Genomic DNA, 18,726 nt, shown 5'->3' on the forward strand with positions numbered 1-18,726 from the left:
GATTAACCAACCAAAATCATATATTAGCAAGTCCAAACAAATGTACAGTGAAAACAGTAATAATTTCAGATACCAAAAGCAAAAGATAGTATTTTTAATTTTTACATACCAATTACTCGGCCTCTCCTACAACAGACCGACATTAAATGATGATATGCAATTTCAAACGCTTCAACAATCAAACTTCTAGCATAGGGAAAGAAGAAGAGGAGACAAATGCAAAGAAAAGCCACTCAATAAAAATCCTGGTGTGCCTCAGTCCTTAGGTGGGTCAATCTTCAAGAACTCTTCTATAGCAGAAGGAAACTCTAGGCTTTCAAAATCACAATCATCACCACCCTCGAAAGCAGCCTTACCCATAAGCAAAAAAGCCAGCCTTAATGGCTCGCTGCCATTCCTCAAAAAGTATCTAATCCAACCCCCCATTCTTTTCACTTCCTTCTCACACTTTGGTCCCTTAACCCCAACAATCTTCTCAAAAAATCCACACTCACATCCACAAGAATTTCCTCCGCAAGCAACAACCTCTTGTTTCCTTCTTTTCTGGGTTTCTTCCTGATTATCTGATAAACCCAATAGTTGCATAAAAAATTCGATATCCTCGACGTCGTTGGTTATCGTGGGCGGATCTGGAGGGTTTATTTGGGGCGGGGTTTGATGTATTGGAAGGAATTTTGGTGAAGAAGAGAGGAAAGCTTGTGGGGGTTCACTGCTGTCTTGGAGAGTATTGCCTGTGTAGACGTTGGTAGGCTGGTCTAACTGTAGGTAAAGTGGCGTGCCTAAAGATTCTGTTGGTGTAAGATTAGTTTCTGGAACTTTGGAAGAAGTGGAATTGGATGGTCCTGAATCTGGTAGAGTTTCTAGTTTCAATCTTTTTTCAACCTGTAAGAAAATTGAAAAAGAAAATGAAGTCAGAAATCAGCATTCGGATATAAACACATGCACATATCTGTATGCAGCGTCTAGTATTAGATACCTGTTTGAGAGAGGAGAAGAAACTCGAGTGTAGAGATGGCGGTCGCATTGTGCCAGTTTGGTTTAGTTTACCCTGCTTTTGGCCTCGCCTTATTTTGGTCTCTTTAAGATTGGGATTTGGGGTATTTAGAGTATATTTTTGAACTTACAAAATAGAAAATAAAGTGTCATGTTTGTATAATCTATTAGAAATTGGCTTCCTGCTTTGGGGTGTTTTTTTTTCTCATTAAATAAAATTTAATTTTTGTATGAAATTTGTAATTTATTGTAGCAATGCTTCTTGCTTCGGTGTATTTATAAAGAGATAATATAAACAAGAAGGAAACAAACAAGTAAACTGAAATAGGGGACTTTGAAAAGAATTTGCAAGTTCCATTTCACTGAGACTAGCATTACACAGAGTTTGAAATTTCTTCTTAGTCCATACTAGTCCCTACTAATTACTACTACATCACAAAACACCACTCTCAAATTCACACTCAAATGCGAGGACGCATCTCTCACACTTTAACATGTTACAGTTTTTCACTCACTTTCCCGGGACAAAGTTGGTGGCATAGGCCCAGGCATTGTTGTTGACAGGGTCAGCAAGGTGGTCAGCCAAGTTCTCCAACGGTCCCTTTCCGGTGACGATGGCCTGGACGAAGAATCCGAACATTGAGAACATAGCCAATCTGCCGTTCTTGATCTCCTTAACCTTGAGCTCAGCGAAGGCCTCTGGGTCATCTGCAAGACCCAATGGGTCGAAGCTGCCACCTGGGTACAATGGGTCAGTCACTTCACCGAGGGGTCCACCAGCAATGCGGTAACCCTCGACAGCTCCCATCAAGACAACTTGGCAGGCCCAGATGGCCAAGATGCTTTGAGCGTGGATCAAGCTTGGGTTGCCCAAGTAGTCAAGTCCACCCTCGCTGAAAATCTGGGATCCAGCCTTGAACCACACGGCCTCACCGAACTTGACTCCATTCCTGGCCAGAAGCTCAGGGAAAACACATCCAAGAGCTCCCAACATGGCCCATCTGCAGTGGATGACTTCGAGCTCACGGTTCCTGGCGAAGGTCTCTGGGTCAGCAGAGAGCCCAGCAGTATCCCAACCGTAGTCACCGGGGAACTCTCCGGTCAAGTAGGATGGAGGCTCACCAGAGAGTGGGCCCAAGTACAAAACTCTGTCTGGGCCATACCATGGGCTCCCAGAGGGAGGCCTGGTGCCGGTTTTCCTCATGGAAACACGGCCATTGCCCTGGATTTCAGGGGTCAATGGAGAGAGCTTCACAGCCTTACCAGCGAAGGATGGGGAAGAGAGGGCCATGGTTGCAGCTGCCATTGTGCAATTGAATGTTGAATGAGCAGTGGAAGGAACTTGTTGTCGAAGGGAGGTTGATGAGAGTGATGCGGTAGTTGGGCTCGGTGGGCTGCTATTGATATATTTCTCGGGAAAGGGTCCTTATCTTAGGGAGATCTATAGCTGAATTCCTATTGGTTTGAAACATTTTGGAAGTTCGATTTCCCATGTCTACTTGGCACCCTCAACACCACTTATCAGCGTTGGATAATTTTTGGGGTAGTGATGTATCGAAAATCTCCAACAGTTGTTATGTGTTCTCTGTTGTTCCAATGAGATTACGCCACTTGTAATATCGGATAGCCCCATATCTGCTTGGAGCAGATGCATCAGTTTTTCTGCGTTTGCTTATCAGATTCAGGACCACTTTCGTCTGCGTGGGTCAGGAATTCTTGTACGAGGGAGACGTGATATCAGCTAATGGCAATGTATCTTCAGCTTGGTTCTTCATAAAATCTACTGAATAATACCTTCCTCGTCTCTTAAAGTCTAATAAGTTCTTTATCGGAGTATACACAATTGGTTTCACAAATAAGAAAGCTAGAATCTGTTTGATCACAGTCTACTTAATCTAGAAACACAAAATGTAGACACAAAGAGATCCAGGAAATTGAAAATGTCTATTGACTTAGGACTTGGAGCCTTGGACATAGAAACCTATATTAATTAAGAGATGAGTTTGACATTACGTCTGGCCTAACAGAAGGAACAAATTATACTAAAACCTTCCTCTGTCGGGGTGAATAATAAACTCCCATTTTGCAGACGCTGCATGTCTTGCTCTGTGGCCACTTTTTTAAGGTGACGTTCTCCATCCTGATTCACAAAAAAAAAATAAAAAAACACAATTGAAAAGTCAATTACATAGAACTTGGAGAAATTTCAAGTTCCTTCATCATGCTGCAAAGCAAAATTTTTCTTCTGAAGATATTTTACAAAGATATCCTATCAGCCACTCAAAACTCTGTAATTTGTATTATGCTGCCATGGTTTCAACATCATAACTTCACAAAAATCTACTGCATATGGCTCAAGGAGTTTCTCTTTCTCTTGAGAACTAGCTAGTTGTCTATTTTCCATGAAAATGAATAGGGGACAACATGGAAGGTGTTAATTTATTAATTAATATTTGTGGTTATTAATTGTAATAAGTGTCAATACGTCCAACAGTCCATTCAAATTTAATGAAAGCAAAAGGCAAAAATGCGATAAAAGACAGATTTTCATAGAAAATGATAATCTCTTTCCCTATTCTAGCATTGCTCCATTGTATTCAAAACAAGCAAAAACGTTCGAAATATTTCTAACTGGCGGATTTCTCTCACTGGGGTGGTCATGATCCTTGAAAATCTAGACGTGTAACAATGCCATTGGCTACAGCCTGTTAAGTGAATCTACGAACTTTGTGGATTTGAAGAGTGCCAAGTGGAAATGCAAGAACAATATCAAAATCTTGAACCCCCAATGAAATGAGAGATATAGATACTACATAGATAAGGAACCTCACTCTCAATTCCCTATATAAACCCAGCCAACTGACCGTTCCAATCACTCTCGAACTTAAACCTCCACCACCCATTACCAACAAATCTCTCATTTCACAATGGCCGCCGCAACCATGGCTCTCTCTTCCCCGTCCTTCGCCGGAAAGGCACTGAAGTTCTCTCCATCCACCCCTGAAATCCAGGGCAGTGGCCGTGTTTCCATGAGGAAAACCGGCACCAAGCCTCCCTCTGGGAGTCCATGGTACGGCCCAGACAGAGTTTTGTACTTGGGCCCACTCTCTGGTGATCCTCCATCCTACTTGACCGGAGAGTTCCCCGGTGACTACGGTTGGGACACTGCTGGGCTCTCTGCTGACCCAGAGACCTTCGCCAGGAACCGTGAGCTCGAAGTCATCCACTGCAGATGGGCCATGTTGGGAGCTCTTGGATGTGTTTTCCCTGAGCTTCTGGCCAGGAATGGAGTCAAGTTCGGTGAGGCCGTGTGGTTCAAGGCTGGATCTCAGATCTTCAGCGAGGGTGGACTCGACTACTTGGGCAACCCAAGCTTGATCCACGCTCAAAGCATCTTGGCCATCTGGGCCTGCCAAGTTGTCTTGATGGGAGCTGTCGAGGGCTACCGCATTGCTGGTGGACCCCTCGGTGAGGTGACTGACCCATTGTACCCAGGTGGCAGCTTCGACCCATTGGGTCTTGCTGATGACCCAGAGGCATTCGCTGAGCTCAAGGTTAAGGAGATCAAGAACGGCAGATTGGCTATGTTCTCAATGTTCGGATTCTTCGTCCAGGCCATCGTCACCGGAAAGGGACCGTTGGAGAACTTGGCTGACCACCTTGCTGACCCTGTCAACAACAATGCCTGGGCCTATGCCACCAACTTTGTCCCCGGAAAGTGAGCTCAGAGAGAAAGAGGGATTTGTCATTTTCGTGTTCTTTCTTGGTGTGATGTAAATTTATTGCAAATCAATCAGAGCATGATATGAATTTTGCGTGCTCAAAGTGCATTTTGTCTGCCTACCTTCTTCTGACAAAGGTTTAACCATTCATCTTCATTTGTTTCAAAAGGAAAGTGGTAAAAGAGGTGAAGCACATAAAGAACAAAGCAATTATTAACTTTAACAATAATAGTTTGATAGGGAAAAAGGTTAAATTTCCGAATGTACTTCCCAGTCATCTGTACTTTGTATTTGAGAAGGAGACATTATGTTACACTGATCAATTAAATAATACCGTGTAAGATATATATCGTATATGTAGGAAAGGATGAGTTGTACAACGAAGTCATTCTGAGGAGGGTGAAGGGAGAAAAACACCTAATATTCCTAAAGCTTTATCAACAATTTGAATGGTGTGACTAAATGTAACTATTAAAAGAATTGGGAGAAAGGTGCAGTGAGTACTGAGTTCACCAATGCAGCTCTAACCCTAGTGAAATCTTCAACTATAAGTATATGTAATCTTGAACTGTGAGCTGTAGGTATATGGACAAACTCAGTCCAATGTCAACAAATCCAGACTTGCTCGAATGAAAAACTTTCGCACTGGAGCTTAAGTGTGACTTGCTGCTGCCCTGGCTCGGGCAACAGATTTTGCATAAAGTTCCTCATATTGTGATGCTGAAGAATCCCAGCTGAAATCTATATTCATGTCCTTTTGAACAAGTCGTTGCCAACTCGCCTTGTCATGTTTGTAGAGATTAAATGCACGCTCCAAGGCACTGTTTACTCCCTGTCAGTTTTTCAGATCATTCATCAGTAAGTATGATAGAGAGTTAAATTAATGATATCTAAAAGTGAAAAGATGATCCCTGACAGGAAAGGCAGAGGGTAAAACACTTTGTTTTTATAGTTTCTAGTTAGCTTTAGAAATAAAACATGGATGCTAGAACAATAACAACAAAATGAGCTTCGAATGCTGGTTAACTATATTTCAACAGTTCCATAATTACCTGTTCATCAGGAGTCATAAATGTAAATCCATTTTGAAATTGGTGAGGTATTGTGTCGTCATCAACATCAAAAACACTACAGAAGAAGATTTTAAAGGTATGAGCTTAGTATTATCCAGTCAAGCAACTTCACTTTAGTACAGTGACATACATAATTTAGGTAAAGTAGTTCACCTGTCCTTTAGACCACCAGTTTGTCTTGCAATGGGTACAGAACCATATCTCATTGCTATCATCTGGATTAACAAGAAATCACTTATAAGGATGAAAAGTGAAACTTAAACAGAGGCTCAGATGTTAATATGGTTTGCGTTTAACAGTAACTGACACAATATTCAACAAGATACTAAAGCATAAGTTTGGACCATACCTGTGTAAGGCCACAAGGCTCAAAAATAGATGGAATGATGAACATGTCAGATGCTGCGTAAATGTAATGCGAAAGAGACTCATCATATTTCAATATTAGCCGAATGTGATCATGATTTTGAAATTGGTTTGCAATACCCTCAAATTCCCTCTGCAAAATAATCAAATACAAAAATATGTAAAGAAAGAACCCCACTCTACTAACAGTCTCAAACATAAAAGTATAGAACAGGAAAAGGATTTAACTTAAAATAGAACAAGTAACTCCATACATGGACCATAGTTGTTCAATGCATGAAATGAAGCCTGAATGGAGTTTTGATTGTTCTTATTGCTTTATCTTATGTAGTTTTGATCCTAAAGGTTCAATCCAGGACAAATATCTTGCCAAATTATATTAATAATTCATCAATCAGCTTAACCATTTTAATGTAGTATTACATGCAAGTCTGGAATTACATATAAAATGATATGCATGTGTCTGCAGGTAAATATGTATTCATTTCTGTGCACCATGCTTCCAATATGTCCCAAAGTTCAAAAAAATGAAATCCAACACAATATAAAGGAATGCAGAAAAATGCTTCAGTGGTTTACTGATTGAAGAGGCTTTTCAGTAGTTTCTGATGCATACTATGATCCCCTGCAAGTAACTCCCATTGACTATAACAAATCAAATCTTTGAATCTATCCAGGTTCAACATAATGCTGAGGCTGTTGCATGCATAATATACCTTTTTTTTTCAAGGACTCATTTAACTTCTACCAAATTTAAAAGTTGGAGAGAATAAGAGTTTCCCTGTCCCTACTGGTCAATGGTAGCAGAAGTACTACCATCATATGTTTCAAAAAACATTTCTTGGATGGTTTATAGTTCTGATGTTAATTATCAAGAAAGCATCTAAGACAACTGTCTAAAGACAATTTAACAGAGGACAAAGATAAGAAGCCAGCATTAAGCTTCAGAAGAAAAAAAACCAAACTACTTTGTTAAATTTGAGATCCTTATTTTTCTTTCCCATCATTGCTTTTACATGGACAAAACAGCAGTAAAGATTCACCTGAATGTGGGCAACTGGACTTGAACCAAGAAGTACAAACTGACCACCCATCTCCAGTGTTCGATAAATGGCATGCCTAATTAGATGCATGCCCTTCTGTGGCACCAATCTTGTTATGCTGCCAACCTATTCAATAATAAATACAAGACCTCTAATAAGAATTTATGCAGTGCATCAACTACAAAACAGGAATCAGTTAAGAAATAATGACAAGCTGCTAGATGCAACATTATCAGAACCCAAAGGTGACCTTGCATTCACATTGTGCACTCAAAAGCTTTCATAGAGAATATATAATACATCTCAGTATGTTAATATACCTCAATCTCTCCTAATAGAAAGAGGTAGATTGCAATATTCAGTCTGATTAAATCAAAGCTTCATATCAGATGAGAATCTGAAGACCATTCACAGAACAGTTTAATTCTAAAAATTGATTAAATTTTTTTTATGTGGAAAGCCTGACAGTAGGATCTTATAATATTAGTTAAGTTACTGAAAAAGAATGCATTTCACAAATCAACTTGACAAAACTATAAAACAGCAGGAAAAAGAAGGGACATCTCAGACAAAAGAATATCCTGCGTTATGAACTTACAAATCTAAAGTTTTTATCAATATATCATCCTCTTAGGTATACTAACAATATGATTGCATCAACCAGACTAGCTACCTTAAGTTTCCGTGAAATATAAGGGAAAAACAAAAAGAGTGATAGAGTAGATTTTGCATCACAGTACTAGTAATAGAGACTTCAGAAATAATTTACCAATGGCTGTCGATCATCTGCAGATGAAAGCCCTAGATGCCTTCTCATAGCAGCTTTATTTTCAGCTTTCCCTTGCAGATCATTAGCGCTATACTGCACTTTGAGAAAAGTATCCGTGGCAGGATTCCATGCATCAGTATCGATGCCATTTAAGATTCCCATGAACTTTTTTGAGTGAAAATTAAGTGTTGAATGGAGGCCCCTTCCTCCCTGTAAAAATAAGGGGCATGTTTTGTAGTTTAACCTTAAAATTGAAAAAGCAGACCAAATTGTTCAAAGAAAAACTACAAAATATTCATACCTCAGCAGTTCGGACCTCTTGTGCATAAGTGGGCGATACTGTTGTCACTATGTTAGAGAACACAATTGCACCCTGGAAAGAAGGACAATTAGAAAAAGAACAGAAAAAAACTTACTTTCAAAAAGAATAATATTTGTTACAGCCAGACCAGTGACTACAGTACCTTAACAGGATTGACCCTATCATTTGCTGAGTTATCCTGCATTCTATCAGGTCTGTTTAGCTGTTGGACATCCAGGCCACATGATGCCAATTCTGAAGCAGATGCACTCCCTTGGTACTCAAAATTATGGCATGTAAAACATATTCGAGCTGAATTCAATCCTTTCGGAGCATACAAGTCCCAATAAAGTGGTGCCTGAAAAAGAACTAACATGTCAGATCAACAGGACATTGAATCAGATGCCAAAAGAAACCAAAGGTCAAAAATGATCATACAACAAAGGCTGTCTGCCAGTCATGGCAATGAATTATGTCTGGTTTCTTGCCAGCTTGAAGAAGCAACTCAAGTGCTGCACGACTGAAAAATGAAAAACGTTTGAAATCATCATGCTCCCCGTAACATTGTCCTCTCCAAAAGAACTTGTTGGGATGATGCGGCTCAATAAAATAAACAGGAAGACCTGTGAATTCAATTCTGCAGTCAGAATGCAAAGCTAATAGATAACATGCAACTGGAAGAAAATAAACAAAATTCTCACCTTCAACTGTGCCAACCCAAACTTTATTTTGAAATAGTTTGCCATCAAAATATGACTCTACGGTCACATCTAAGGCCTGTTCAAAAAATTAAAGTCATCATAAACATGCATTGGCCTATGATCTTTGAGTGCTTCTCAAATCTCCAATATGCTAACATACCCTCAAGTCACGAATACGGTCGTATTGCATACAATCATATTTTGGAAGAACAATCTCCACAAGATGTCCTTTCTTCTGCAGTGCTTTACCAAGACCAGTCACAACATCTCCCAAACCACCGACCTGATTGAAAATTATTGAATTCAAAAAACATAGCAACAATCAGAAAAGCACAATTAATCCCCCAAAACTAACAAGAATATGCAAGTTGAACAATATTGGAAAATTTAAGACCAAAAATCACAAACCAATTATTGGATATTCATTTTTCAGTGTCAGAAGTTAGGAGATCATTTTCGTAAACGATAAAAGACAGCATCTAACAAAGAGTATGATATTAATACCACGTAAAGATAAGTTTTAATCAGCAATCACTGATCCAAAAGGTGGACTGGAAACCAAAATAGAAAAGACAATGTAGGAAAAAAATAAAATCACCAACAGCACATTCCTGATCACTTAAAACAACCAGCTATCCAACCATGCAGGTCCAAACACAAGACCACAAAAATACACTCCCAAGCACCCACGTAGCAACCTTCCAGCTGTGCAGAGGTGCACAGACATTGATGATTATACACTACCAACTACTTTCAAGTAGATTGAAACCGTGAATTGTGTTTAAGCACAATTCCAGCAAAGAGGCTCCAAGTAGCTTGTTTACTTGGAAATTCAGAGCAAAAGGTGAAAACTACACTGGGAAAGTTTGAAATAGTTGTGGCTGAATATTCTCAGATGACGATGGCAAATCAAATGGCAACTTTAAGCTTGTTTAATCAATGTCAACAATAGGCAAAGGAGATCCAAAAGGACTGTTCTGTAGGAGAATAAGTTGTAAACTTGTAATTCATTTTAAAAGAAAGTAGATTAACAAGAAAAATGAAGATGTCTACTTCGTTGCATTTTAAAGGGTCTCATTTGTTTTTCATCCTTTCCAACAAGAATCCAAGCCATCAAGTAGACATTACTCTAGTGCTTGTACTTGAACTCCAAAAGGAAAGAACAGTAGACTCTACTTCTGTGAGCATAACTTATAAGCATGCCATCATTAGTGAAAAAGATGAAGTGTCTTTCATTATGGTTGAATACGAAAGTACTAAAATTGTACCGGGTTGTACTGGGAGTGCATGGTCACATAACAGGCCAACCAATTGAATCGCTATTAATAATAGGAGAATGCACTGGTGAACATGGAAAAACCACACAGGGTGGCGAAAAGAACAGCTGCAAGTATAATAGGGCCAACACAAATACAGAAAAGGCAAAATGCAAAAAAGTTGAGATGATTCTCGAAGTTATATTTTCTTATTAAAAAAGACAAAACATGCAAGTTATTGAAACCAATAAAATAATTGATGGCACGCACAACACCTTGAAAGAAATTAACAATCTAACAACTATATTTGTAATTTTCTTCTAGAACAGAGTCAATCAAATAAGAAGCCAACAATTCAAAGAGAAAACAACATCAGCGATGGTGATGGGATAAGGGTGCCAAAGTGAAAAAGCCTAAAAAGGATAAGACCTCTTATAATATATGTTCATTAAAGATTATACCAAGAAAGCAACAAAAACAAAGGGCTAAGTCTTACCTTAGCAACTGGTGCCATCTCAGCAGCAATGTGAATGACATACAACCCTGGACTAAAGATCAACAAAATGGACAAGTTAAAAAAAGAGCAGTAATGCAGTAAAACCAACTAGTTAAAGGTAAATACCTTGCTTGGGATGATGTCAGGTGGAGGAATTTAGATATAACTTCACGCTCATTCTTTTCTTTGCATGCCATGAATGCATCATGAATGCGTCGATCCCTCTTCTGCACAAATTCTCTCAACAGATTTGCATCACTGCTTGATATTTTCTTCTCAAGCACCCAACCATCAATAGTAAGCAATAAATGGCTCCAAAATTCCCAAGGCATATCATCAACTGGCTCATCTAATGCCCTTTTCTTGCTTTCTTCTTTCAAACTATCAAGGGTTTCTTGAAATTCCTGCACAGACTCTTGATATAATTGGACATATGAATGTATCTCTTGATCAGACTTTTGAAGACGCTCTTCTAGTAGTTTCATCTTTTGCTGCATGAGTTCATTATAGTGTTGCATTTTCTCAGATGACAATTTAAAGACATTAGCGTCTTCAAGAGATTCTTCCAATTTATCAACCTTCTTTCGGAGATCATGGTTTTGCTGTAACACTGAAATGGCTTGGTCAGCCTGTTTAGTTGCCTTATCCAGCAAGAGTTGCAAATTTTCTACCTTTGCCCATAGGTCCTTGCATTCAACCTTTAGAGCAGAAATATTTGAAGAGTCTTGCTGAGAAACAGACAGTTTAGACTCCAACTCCTTCAAAGCAGACTCTAGAAAAGAGCGTTCATTTTCAAGAGTTACCATGTGTTCATTAGTGTCCTTGACATTACTAAGCATAGACTTGAGCGCTTGGATATCATGTTTTAGGGCTAGATTCTCTGTCCTCAAAGAATCAACCTCCTTGCTAAGAGAATGAACATGACGATCACATGCTAAAAGCATTTCTTCTTTTGAAATTTTGTTTTGATTCTCATACAATTCAAGCTCACTTTTCCCAGAACCACCCCTGTGAATCAACTCATTTCGCAACTTCTCCAGCTGATCTTCTAGGAGCTCCACATGTATCTTTTCTTGGGAAGCAACTTTAATCCGAGCATCAGCTTCTGCCAATCTCATCTCCAAAATGTTAATTTCTCCTTGTAGTGACTCCTTCTCACTGAGAATTTTATGAAGATCTTCTAGTGCATGAACCCGAGCTTGATTGAGAAGAAGGATATCTACATATGTTTAGAAACAGCAAGATATATCATAGTTAGAAGAAGGATTATGATGCATGAATATGATAACATGCATATATTTCTCTTCATGAAATGATAGAAAGGTGCATACTAAAGTACTACATAAAAATAAATTCAAGAGTTTCATAACAGCAAGATATCCTACTTCTCTCTGCATTTTTTATCATGCCTATCAGGTCCTCTAGCAGAACTCCTGAGAGCTGCTCTCCACCATCTCTGTTTATGGCCTGCAAAAGAGAAAATGGCTTTCAGAAACTTAAATTTAAACCTTCAATTTACATAATTCCTATTAAGAAAACAGAAGAAGGCCTTTCAAAGAAAAAGAACACAGAAGAAGGAAGTATATGACCATGTATATCTCATAGTTCCATAAGTAATTGTTTCTCCCAAAACTTTATATGTCTCTAACTTTAAGTTAAAAGGAAATCACTTCTATCAAATTGCAGGAAACTCAACCAGATAATGCATCACTAAGGAATTCAGATCTTCTAATCATACTTCACCGCTTGAACAGTAGGAGTAAATAAAGCATCTTCACCACCAAAGCAAAATCCAGGATGGCAAATTTGCCATTCGAAAAGCTCATAAAATTCTTGATTAACAAACTTCAACAAAGATAAAATTATTCCATATGGTGCCTTGAATTTCTGACATTTATGCACCATCATTGAGAACTCATAAGTATCGTATTTGCTGGAACACAAAAATTAAGCAATGGTAAATGTGTTCAATTATTCTTCCCACTTCACCATCATTCTATGGCAGTTCATGAAGACAAACAAATAAAATTAAAATATCTATACAGAACAAGGGCAGCACCAAACAATACAATTTGCATCCAGATTCACTGCAGGCTTCTTGGAAAATGAAAGTACCAAAGCTTTTGTTACAGCAGGCAGTGTTAAACTGTCCAGATTCTGTCCATCCGTATGCTCTACATCTCTGTTAGTCTCAATGGCAGACACAGATAGAGTGCCCAAATTCTGTTCATTGATATACTCCACATCTACCCTAGTATTAACATCATCTTCATAAAGAGTTTCATTTTGTACTATATGCTCCATATCTACACTATTTGGGACAGAATTTTCAGGTTCAGATTCCTCATCGCTATTCGGCTGCAACTTTGCACTTGTTGGAATCTGCTCAGAAGGAAGTTTCTTCCCTTGTGGTCTCTTATTTTGAGAACTGCATAAATTTCAATAGGGACATCAAATAAGTGGATAATATATCACCTTCCATTCCAAGACGCATAATACGAAAGCAACAGATAAAAGATCCAAAAGTTCTTGAGAATATAATTTATATGATGTAAAAATTGACATCTACATATATTCTTTTTTTTTTTAAAGTACAAAACGATTGTTCAAGAACTATTGAATTGTCAAGAAACTTGAACCAGATCACGGTCATTAAACAAGCTTGTTACTAGCCTAGTTCTACAAACTTTTTGTTTTCTTTTTCTTTCTTCTCATTAAAATACAGAACCATGCAACATTCCAATAAACATTAGTTTGCTCTTGATAAGCCTAATCCATCATTAATTTCCATTTCGATATCAAAGTCTAGCCAAGAATGTATAGCTTTTCTAACTTAGGGCCAAACAAAACTCTTCAATCAAAAATTTCTCAAAAGCAAATTGAACAGACCCTTGAAAACATATTTAAACAAAAAAAAAAAAGAGCCAAAATCGATCGTTTAAACGGCTATGGATTCAAGAAAAGTACCTGAAATTCTTTTGCCGCATTTTACAAGAAGCTGGGAGTAAGCGACGAGAAGGCACGAACAGTAACCTCAAATTTACATGCTTCTTATAACTAATAACATTTTTTTTACTATTATTATTGTAGTTCAAACTGATAAAGCCATGGTTAAAGAAGCAGGTCGATAGCTTTGCAGACATTTTCTTTCTCTTTTTTCTTTTTATTTTTGTTTGTTTGAAATGCGCAAAGCCTCGCTCTCTCTTTCTCTCGATATGGGTTTAAGGGATTGGGAACAGAAGAATAACCGCTTTCTTTAGCTCAACGTTAACTTGCTGCCTATAACCGGAAGATTAGCATAAAAAATTTAGTACCACTATATACTAAATAAAACAAATATCTGAAATGCTGATAATATCTTACTGGACAGAGTGGACAGCGGAGTCTTCCCCTTGAATCTATATTTTTACGACAATCAAAAGATAATATATATGTTAGGGTGTATTCTTGTTACGGTGTGAGTGTTTCCCTTATCCGAATCGAACGGACGAGGGTCTTGGAGCCGGTGTAAGGCTGGGGCCAGTGTTCATCCACTATTTCTGTTGGGATTGATATGATGGATGGTGATGGGACGTGATCGGAGAGAAAGTTTTGTGTGAGTGAGCTATGGAAAGAGCCCCACGTGGCATGTGAGAATAAGGCAGAATTGAGATCTCCATTTATGGAGAAAATGACGGGATTTAAATATTTAAATTAAATAAATGGAGATTAATTTAATTTGGCATATCCATGTCTTTTCCTCTAAGGCAAGGAGACAATGGAGATTAGAAAAGGCAACTAAACCGGATTTAGAGGTTTAATGAAATATTCGTTAAGCCATGGCACATTTCTAGTTTAGCAGTCTATGGTACATCATTTTGCTCTTCCCTATTGAAAATTTTGAATAATTTTATTGAAAGGAAGAAAAAAATATGATTATGTTATTATTACTGACATAAAAAATAAATTTCATGATTTTATATTTTCGTGCTTTAATTATGTTGTATAAATATAAGATATTCATAGCTATATATTTATAAATGTAAATGCCAACATAATACAAATAATTAAATGTGTAAGAATCTTAAATGTGTGTACAAATATATTTGATAAAGTTATAACATGACACAACTAACATGATTATTAAATTTTATACAACACAAAATAATTTGTTTACACAATTACTATGATTAAATTTTATATAATTATAATATATTTACACGAATGATATAATTAATACAATTAAAATAAAATATAATTTTATTATTCAAATTAATAATAGAAAATTATAAATATCATAATATTTTTCAAATATAATTAAATTTAACATCAATAAATATATCTTAACTTTGTATTAATGTGTTCAAACAACACATGGACACAACTTAATAAATGAGTTACAAGTACATGATAACATGATTAACTAATTATGTCTTAGTTAAATTTTAATAGAGTAAGCGTGGTTGACATAGTTAATACATGATTTGTTTGCATTTTATCATAATTAATACAGAAAATACAAGTAACTTAAACTCAAATCTTCTTAAACTTGTATCATGCTGTATTGTCTTGTACAAAATTATCATGTTTAAATTGTAAAGTTTCACAAAAAGTTTATAGTTGGTTCATTTATTTATGTATACATGAAAATATATAGTAATCTTAAATAAATACTGTAGGTAAATATAACTAAATGTAACTTTTTACATAAAAGTATTTCAATAGAAAATGCTTTTTACGTCACAATAAGATACTGGATTTTATCATCTATAATTATTTGGAAAAATTTTTTTATCTCACTTTACTTTTTTATTTTTTATGCAATTTTCATTTGCATATTTGTACTAAATTTTTTAAAAGGATTTTATGTTGTTGAGTGGATAGGCTCAAATTGGTGAACTTAGAGCCCATATTTCAAGGGCGAATTGGGCGGTCAACAATTGCTGCCCTTGGGCCCAAACAATTCAAAGAACAAAAAGTCTAAGGGAACTGCGAACATATAGCGCTGAAGTAACGAGCGAAACGCAGCGGAATTGCGGGAAACGCCAGGAGTGTTGCAACTTGTTAACTTCAGTACGATTTTTTTTCCTTTGTTTCCCCGTCAAAATCTTCTTCTTCTTCATCATCGTGATATTGTTTTCCAATTTCACCAATTTTTCGTTCCAATTCCAGCGCACATTTCCAATTCTTTGTTCCCTAGATTTCGAAACATCCATTCCAAAATTTCCTCTCTCAATCCTTCTTGATTTTCTATTTCGACGATTAAAATTTTGAATCAAATCTTCTACTCTGATTCTTTCTCTTATTTACACAGAGTTCCTCCTCACGTAATTTCGTTGAAAAAGCTCAAGAAATGGAGAAAAACAGTAGCTGTTGCTTCTCCAATTTATCTTCCAATCTTCCAATCACTTGTTTCGTCACCGTTATTGCAATTATCTTAGTCCGAATTCTCTACGTGATTTGGCGAACCTGCAAGCCACTGAGAAAAAGAACTTCGCAGCAGCCTCTCAGCACTCTCGTTGTTTTGGGTTCAGGTGCGCTCAATTTTTGTTTATCCTTTTTTCTTAATTGCCGTTGATTTTATGATGTTTAATCATGATCGTTGGTTTGTGATTTCTCGGTATAGGAGGACACACGGCAGAGATGATTGATCTCTTGTTAGTTTTGCAAAAGAACAAGTTTACGCCGAGGTTTTATATAGCCGCTGCTACTGATAATATGAGCCTGCAGAAAGCTCGTGTGTTGGAGAATTCTTTGGCTGATTCGGTAAATTTTGCAACTCCGATTTCTGACTTTGTTATCAATGGCTATTAAGATTTTGATTTATTGCCTTTCCTCCATACGATTTCAGTTTGTTTAATGTGGTCTTTTGTTCATAGGGATACTATTTATATATTATTTATTTAATGAAAATACGTTGAATTATTAATCAACGGTATAATATTCTTATTAGTACCTTTTTTAACCCTTGTATGTGAATTTCGTTAATAATATAGCAGATATTGCAAGTTTTTTTGTTGTTATTTCTTTGTTTTGAATCATCTGGGCTGCTTTCCTATGTTGGTACTTCCATTTTGCTATCTGTATATTTAGTGTTATTTTGTAAAATGTAAATTCGTAAACAGTTTGGCATTGGATGGAGGGCATGGCTTCCCTAGTTGTGCTTCTTATTGAGAAGTTGGATTGTGTTTCATATTCCTGTTTTGCTGATTACAAGAGGTTTCCTTCTTAAACTTATTGCAACTGCAGAGTGGGGTCAAGGAAATCTCTGCTGAGTTCATGCAGATCTATAGAAGCAGGGAAGTTGGTCAATCATATGTAACCTCTGTTTGGACAACTTTAGTAGCCCTGGCTCATGCATTGTGGCTGATGATTAAAATCAGACCTCAAGTGGTATTATTCTGTTCTGTGTAACTTCCTTTCCCCTTCTAGTTGCTGTTTTTACTTAAAATAGATGCTTGAATCAGGTTTCATGTTCTGGCCCAAATGAAAAATGATCAAGTTTCTTGTTATAAACTTTACTTTAACTGCAGGTTCTTTGCAATGGCCCTGGTACTTGTATTCCTCTATGTGTAATTGCATTCATTTTCAAGGTTTGCATGTTTCCCTCTAATCCATTTTATTTTGTATTGCCTTTCTCTCTTTGATAAAACTGATGGGATGGGAAAAAGAAAGTCAGATAAAGTTAAATGCTTAAACATTTCTACATCTAAGATGACTGGAGTTAGCTATTTTTCTTGTAAATTTGCTGGCAGGTGGTTGGAATTAGATGGTCATCCATCTTTTATGTTGAGAGCATTGCAAGAGTAAAGAGGCTCTCTTTAAGTGGTTTGTTGCTTTACAAGTTACGGATTGCAGATCAGTTCTTTGTGCAATGGCCACAACTGCAGAGAAAATACCCTCGAGCTCATTATGTTGGTTGCCTGATGTAGTTAATTAAGTCCACTGCTGATGGGTACTCTCACTTAACCTCAAAGATTTTTGTTTTAATATTGTATTCTACATTTTAAAGTTTCTTTTTCTCTTTCTCCTCATTAGGATTTTAGTATTTCCTTGTTGGGTTCGTTTGATTACTGCAACATGATTTAATGTGGACCATGATATTTGACAAAAAGAATGATAAGAGTATGATATGGATTATCTCAAAATTTTGATACTAGCATTACACTTGCGCTTTAACCAAGACCATGTTAATTAATAAATTGCTGGCATATATCATTTCACTGCCTCAACATTAAGTTCTTAAATTGGTAACAAGTTTCTGGAACCTTTCAAGTGATTTGTGGTATTTTTAGTGTCTATTATTTGCCCAAACTGTTTTAGATATATTACTTGCCATTTGATTCCAAATTTTAAATTAATACTCTTAAGTTGTTGTTAATCTCTTGAACTTTATATGGAGGAACATTGCTGCATATATTTTTGTTTTAGGGTGTAGTTTGCAAAGGACTTCTTAGGAATAACCGAATAAGTTTCTATTTCAACTTTTCTCTCCATGATTTTGTTTAATTTATTACTTAATATGATCAAATTCCTGCATAGCTTGGATTCAAACTTCCAACCCCTCTTTTTCTTCTCCTTTTCCCTCAAACGTTTACATGTTTTCTTGGATGTGAGCAGCCTGAGCTGGGTTGATTGTTGAAGTACTTGAGCTTATCTTTGACAAACATGTAGCATAGCATGGTCAAATTGAATTTTTTGGGCTGGTTGGAACACTGAGAATTCCTTAATTGTATTAGGGAAATTATTAATATTAGTCACGAACTAGCAAGGAATTATCATGTATAAGGGAAGCTTGAGCAGCTTCAGTTGAGCTCATTTTTGAGTACTGCCTCTTTGGTTTGTGATATGCAACCTACACTAAGGACATATACTCCAGCTTCAATAATTTTGGATAAGCCTGATTAAGGGCTTTGGCTTGATTTGCTAACTATGAGCTTCAATGAACCCTATGATTTGTTGATCGCTAATGAGTTTAGCTTGAGTTTACAAGCATTTCTGTTGTTTGCTGAACATAACCGTGTTTC

At 36.9% G+C, this 18,726-nt stretch overlaps 5 protein-coding genes across 6 annotated transcripts; 2 read left to right on the top strand and 3 right to left on the bottom strand.

Annotated features, from left to right (window-relative positions):
- Positions 1–63: 63 nt before the first annotated feature.
- On the bottom strand, positions 64–1,188 carry LOC18596540 (uncharacterized). Its single transcript, XM_007025080.3, has 2 exons — positions 977–1,188; positions 64–882 (listed from the first exon to the last, which is right to left on the bottom strand). The coding sequence occupies exons 1-2, from the start codon at positions 1,022–1,024 to the stop codon at positions 256–258; spliced, it is 675 nt and encodes a 224-aa protein (XP_007025142.3). The 5' UTR covers positions 1,025–1,188; the 3' UTR covers positions 64–255.
- A 138-nt stretch (positions 1,189–1,326) lies between these two features.
- On the bottom strand, positions 1,327–2,383 carry LOC18596541 (chlorophyll a-b binding protein 21, chloroplastic). Its single transcript, XM_007025081.3, has one exon. It carries the CDS (start codon positions 2,297–2,299, stop codon positions 1,505–1,507), a length of 795 nt encoding a protein of 264 aa, XP_007025143.3. The 5' UTR covers positions 2,300–2,383; the 3' UTR covers positions 1,327–1,504.
- A 1,470-nt stretch (positions 2,384–3,853) lies between these two features.
- LOC18596543 (chlorophyll a-b binding protein 21, chloroplastic) lies at positions 3,854–4,818 on the top strand. The gene has a single exon (XM_007025086.3). It carries the CDS (start codon positions 3,921–3,923, stop codon positions 4,713–4,715), a length of 795 nt encoding a protein of 264 aa, XP_007025148.1. The 5' UTR covers positions 3,854–3,920; the 3' UTR covers positions 4,716–4,818.
- Positions 4,819–5,038: 220 nt separating this feature from the next.
- SS4 (starch synthase 4) lies at positions 5,039–14,108 on the bottom strand. Of its 2 annotated transcripts, none has more exons than XM_007025083.3 (16): positions 13,688–14,108; positions 12,836–13,148; positions 12,106–12,187; positions 10,847–11,939; positions 10,721–10,772; positions 9,129–9,251; positions 8,969–9,044; positions 8,706–8,890; positions 8,431–8,625; positions 8,268–8,339; positions 7,967–8,059; positions 7,198–7,323; positions 6,138–6,287; positions 5,942–6,003; positions 5,768–5,843; positions 5,039–5,547 (listed from the first exon to the last, which is right to left on the bottom strand). In XM_007025083.3, exons 1-16 carry the CDS (start codon positions 13,861–13,863, stop codon positions 5,368–5,370), a joined length of 3,054 nt encoding a protein of 1,017 aa, XP_007025145.3. In that variant the 5' UTR covers positions 13,864–14,108; the 3' UTR covers positions 5,039–5,367. The 2 variants fall into 2 exon arrangements, with proteins under 2 accessions (XP_007025145.3, XP_007025147.3); XM_007025085.3 differs by having other exon boundaries at positions 7,967–8,176.
- Positions 14,109–15,659: 1,551 nt separating this feature from the next.
- On the top strand, positions 15,660–17,847 carry LOC18596544 (UDP-N-acetylglucosamine transferase subunit ALG14-like protein). The gene is made up of 6 exons (XM_007025087.3): positions 15,660–15,772; positions 16,014–16,233; positions 16,326–16,465; positions 16,949–17,092; positions 17,233–17,292; positions 17,455–17,847. Exons 2-6 carry the CDS (start codon positions 16,053–16,055, stop codon positions 17,629–17,631), a joined length of 702 nt encoding a protein of 233 aa, XP_007025149.3. The 5' UTR covers positions 15,660–15,772; positions 16,014–16,052; the 3' UTR covers positions 17,632–17,847.
- Positions 17,848–18,726: the final 879 nt, after the last annotated feature.

This window comes from Theobroma cacao, chromosome 6 (genome assembly GCF_053813885.1).
Source record: "Theobroma cacao isolate CCN51 chromosome 6, ASM5381388v1, whole genome shotgun sequence".
In the NCBI taxonomy this organism is placed as follows: Eukaryota; Viridiplantae; Streptophyta; class Magnoliopsida; order Malvales; family Malvaceae; genus Theobroma; species Theobroma cacao.

Bases quoted from the DNA above. Each gene is read 5' to 3' on its own strand.
- SS4 (XM_007025085.3), bottom strand. From the start codon at position 13,863: ATGTCTGCAAAGCTATCGACCTGCTTCTTTAACCATGGCTTTATCAGT. The intron at 7,324-7,966 runs GTAAATTATTTC...ATTATTGAATAG, and splicing joins CAGATGATCGACAGCCATTG to GTTGGCAGCATAACAAGATT. The intron at 5,548-5,767 runs GTAATTATGGAA...AAAAACTGACAG, and splicing joins TTATGACTCCTGATGAACAG to GGAGTAAACAGTGCCTTGGA.
- LOC18596541 (XM_007025081.3), bottom strand. From the start codon at position 2,299: ATGGCAGCTGCAACCATGGCCCTCTCTTCCCCATCCTTCGCTGGTAAG.
- LOC18596544 (XM_007025087.3), top strand. From the start codon at position 16,053: ATGGAGAAAAACAGTAGCTGTTGCTTCTCCAATTTATCTTCCAATCTT. The intron at 16,234-16,325 runs GTGCGCTCAATT...TTCTCGGTATAG, and splicing joins TCTCGTTGTTTTGGGTTCAG to GAGGACACACGGCAGAGATG. The intron at 16,466-16,948 runs GTAAATTTTGCA...TTGCAACTGCAG, and splicing joins AGAATTCTTTGGCTGATTCG to AGTGGGGTCAAGGAAATCTC.
- LOC18596540 (XM_007025080.3), bottom strand. From the start codon at position 1,024: ATGCGACCGCCATCTCTACACTCGAGTTTCTTCTCCTCTCTCAAACAG. The intron at 883-976 runs GTATCTAATACT...ATTTTCTTACAG, and splicing joins TCTTCTCCTCTCTCAAACAG to GTTGAAAAAAGATTGAAACT.
- LOC18596543 (XM_007025086.3), top strand. From the start codon at position 3,921: ATGGCCGCCGCAACCATGGCTCTCTCTTCCCCGTCCTTCGCCGGAAAG.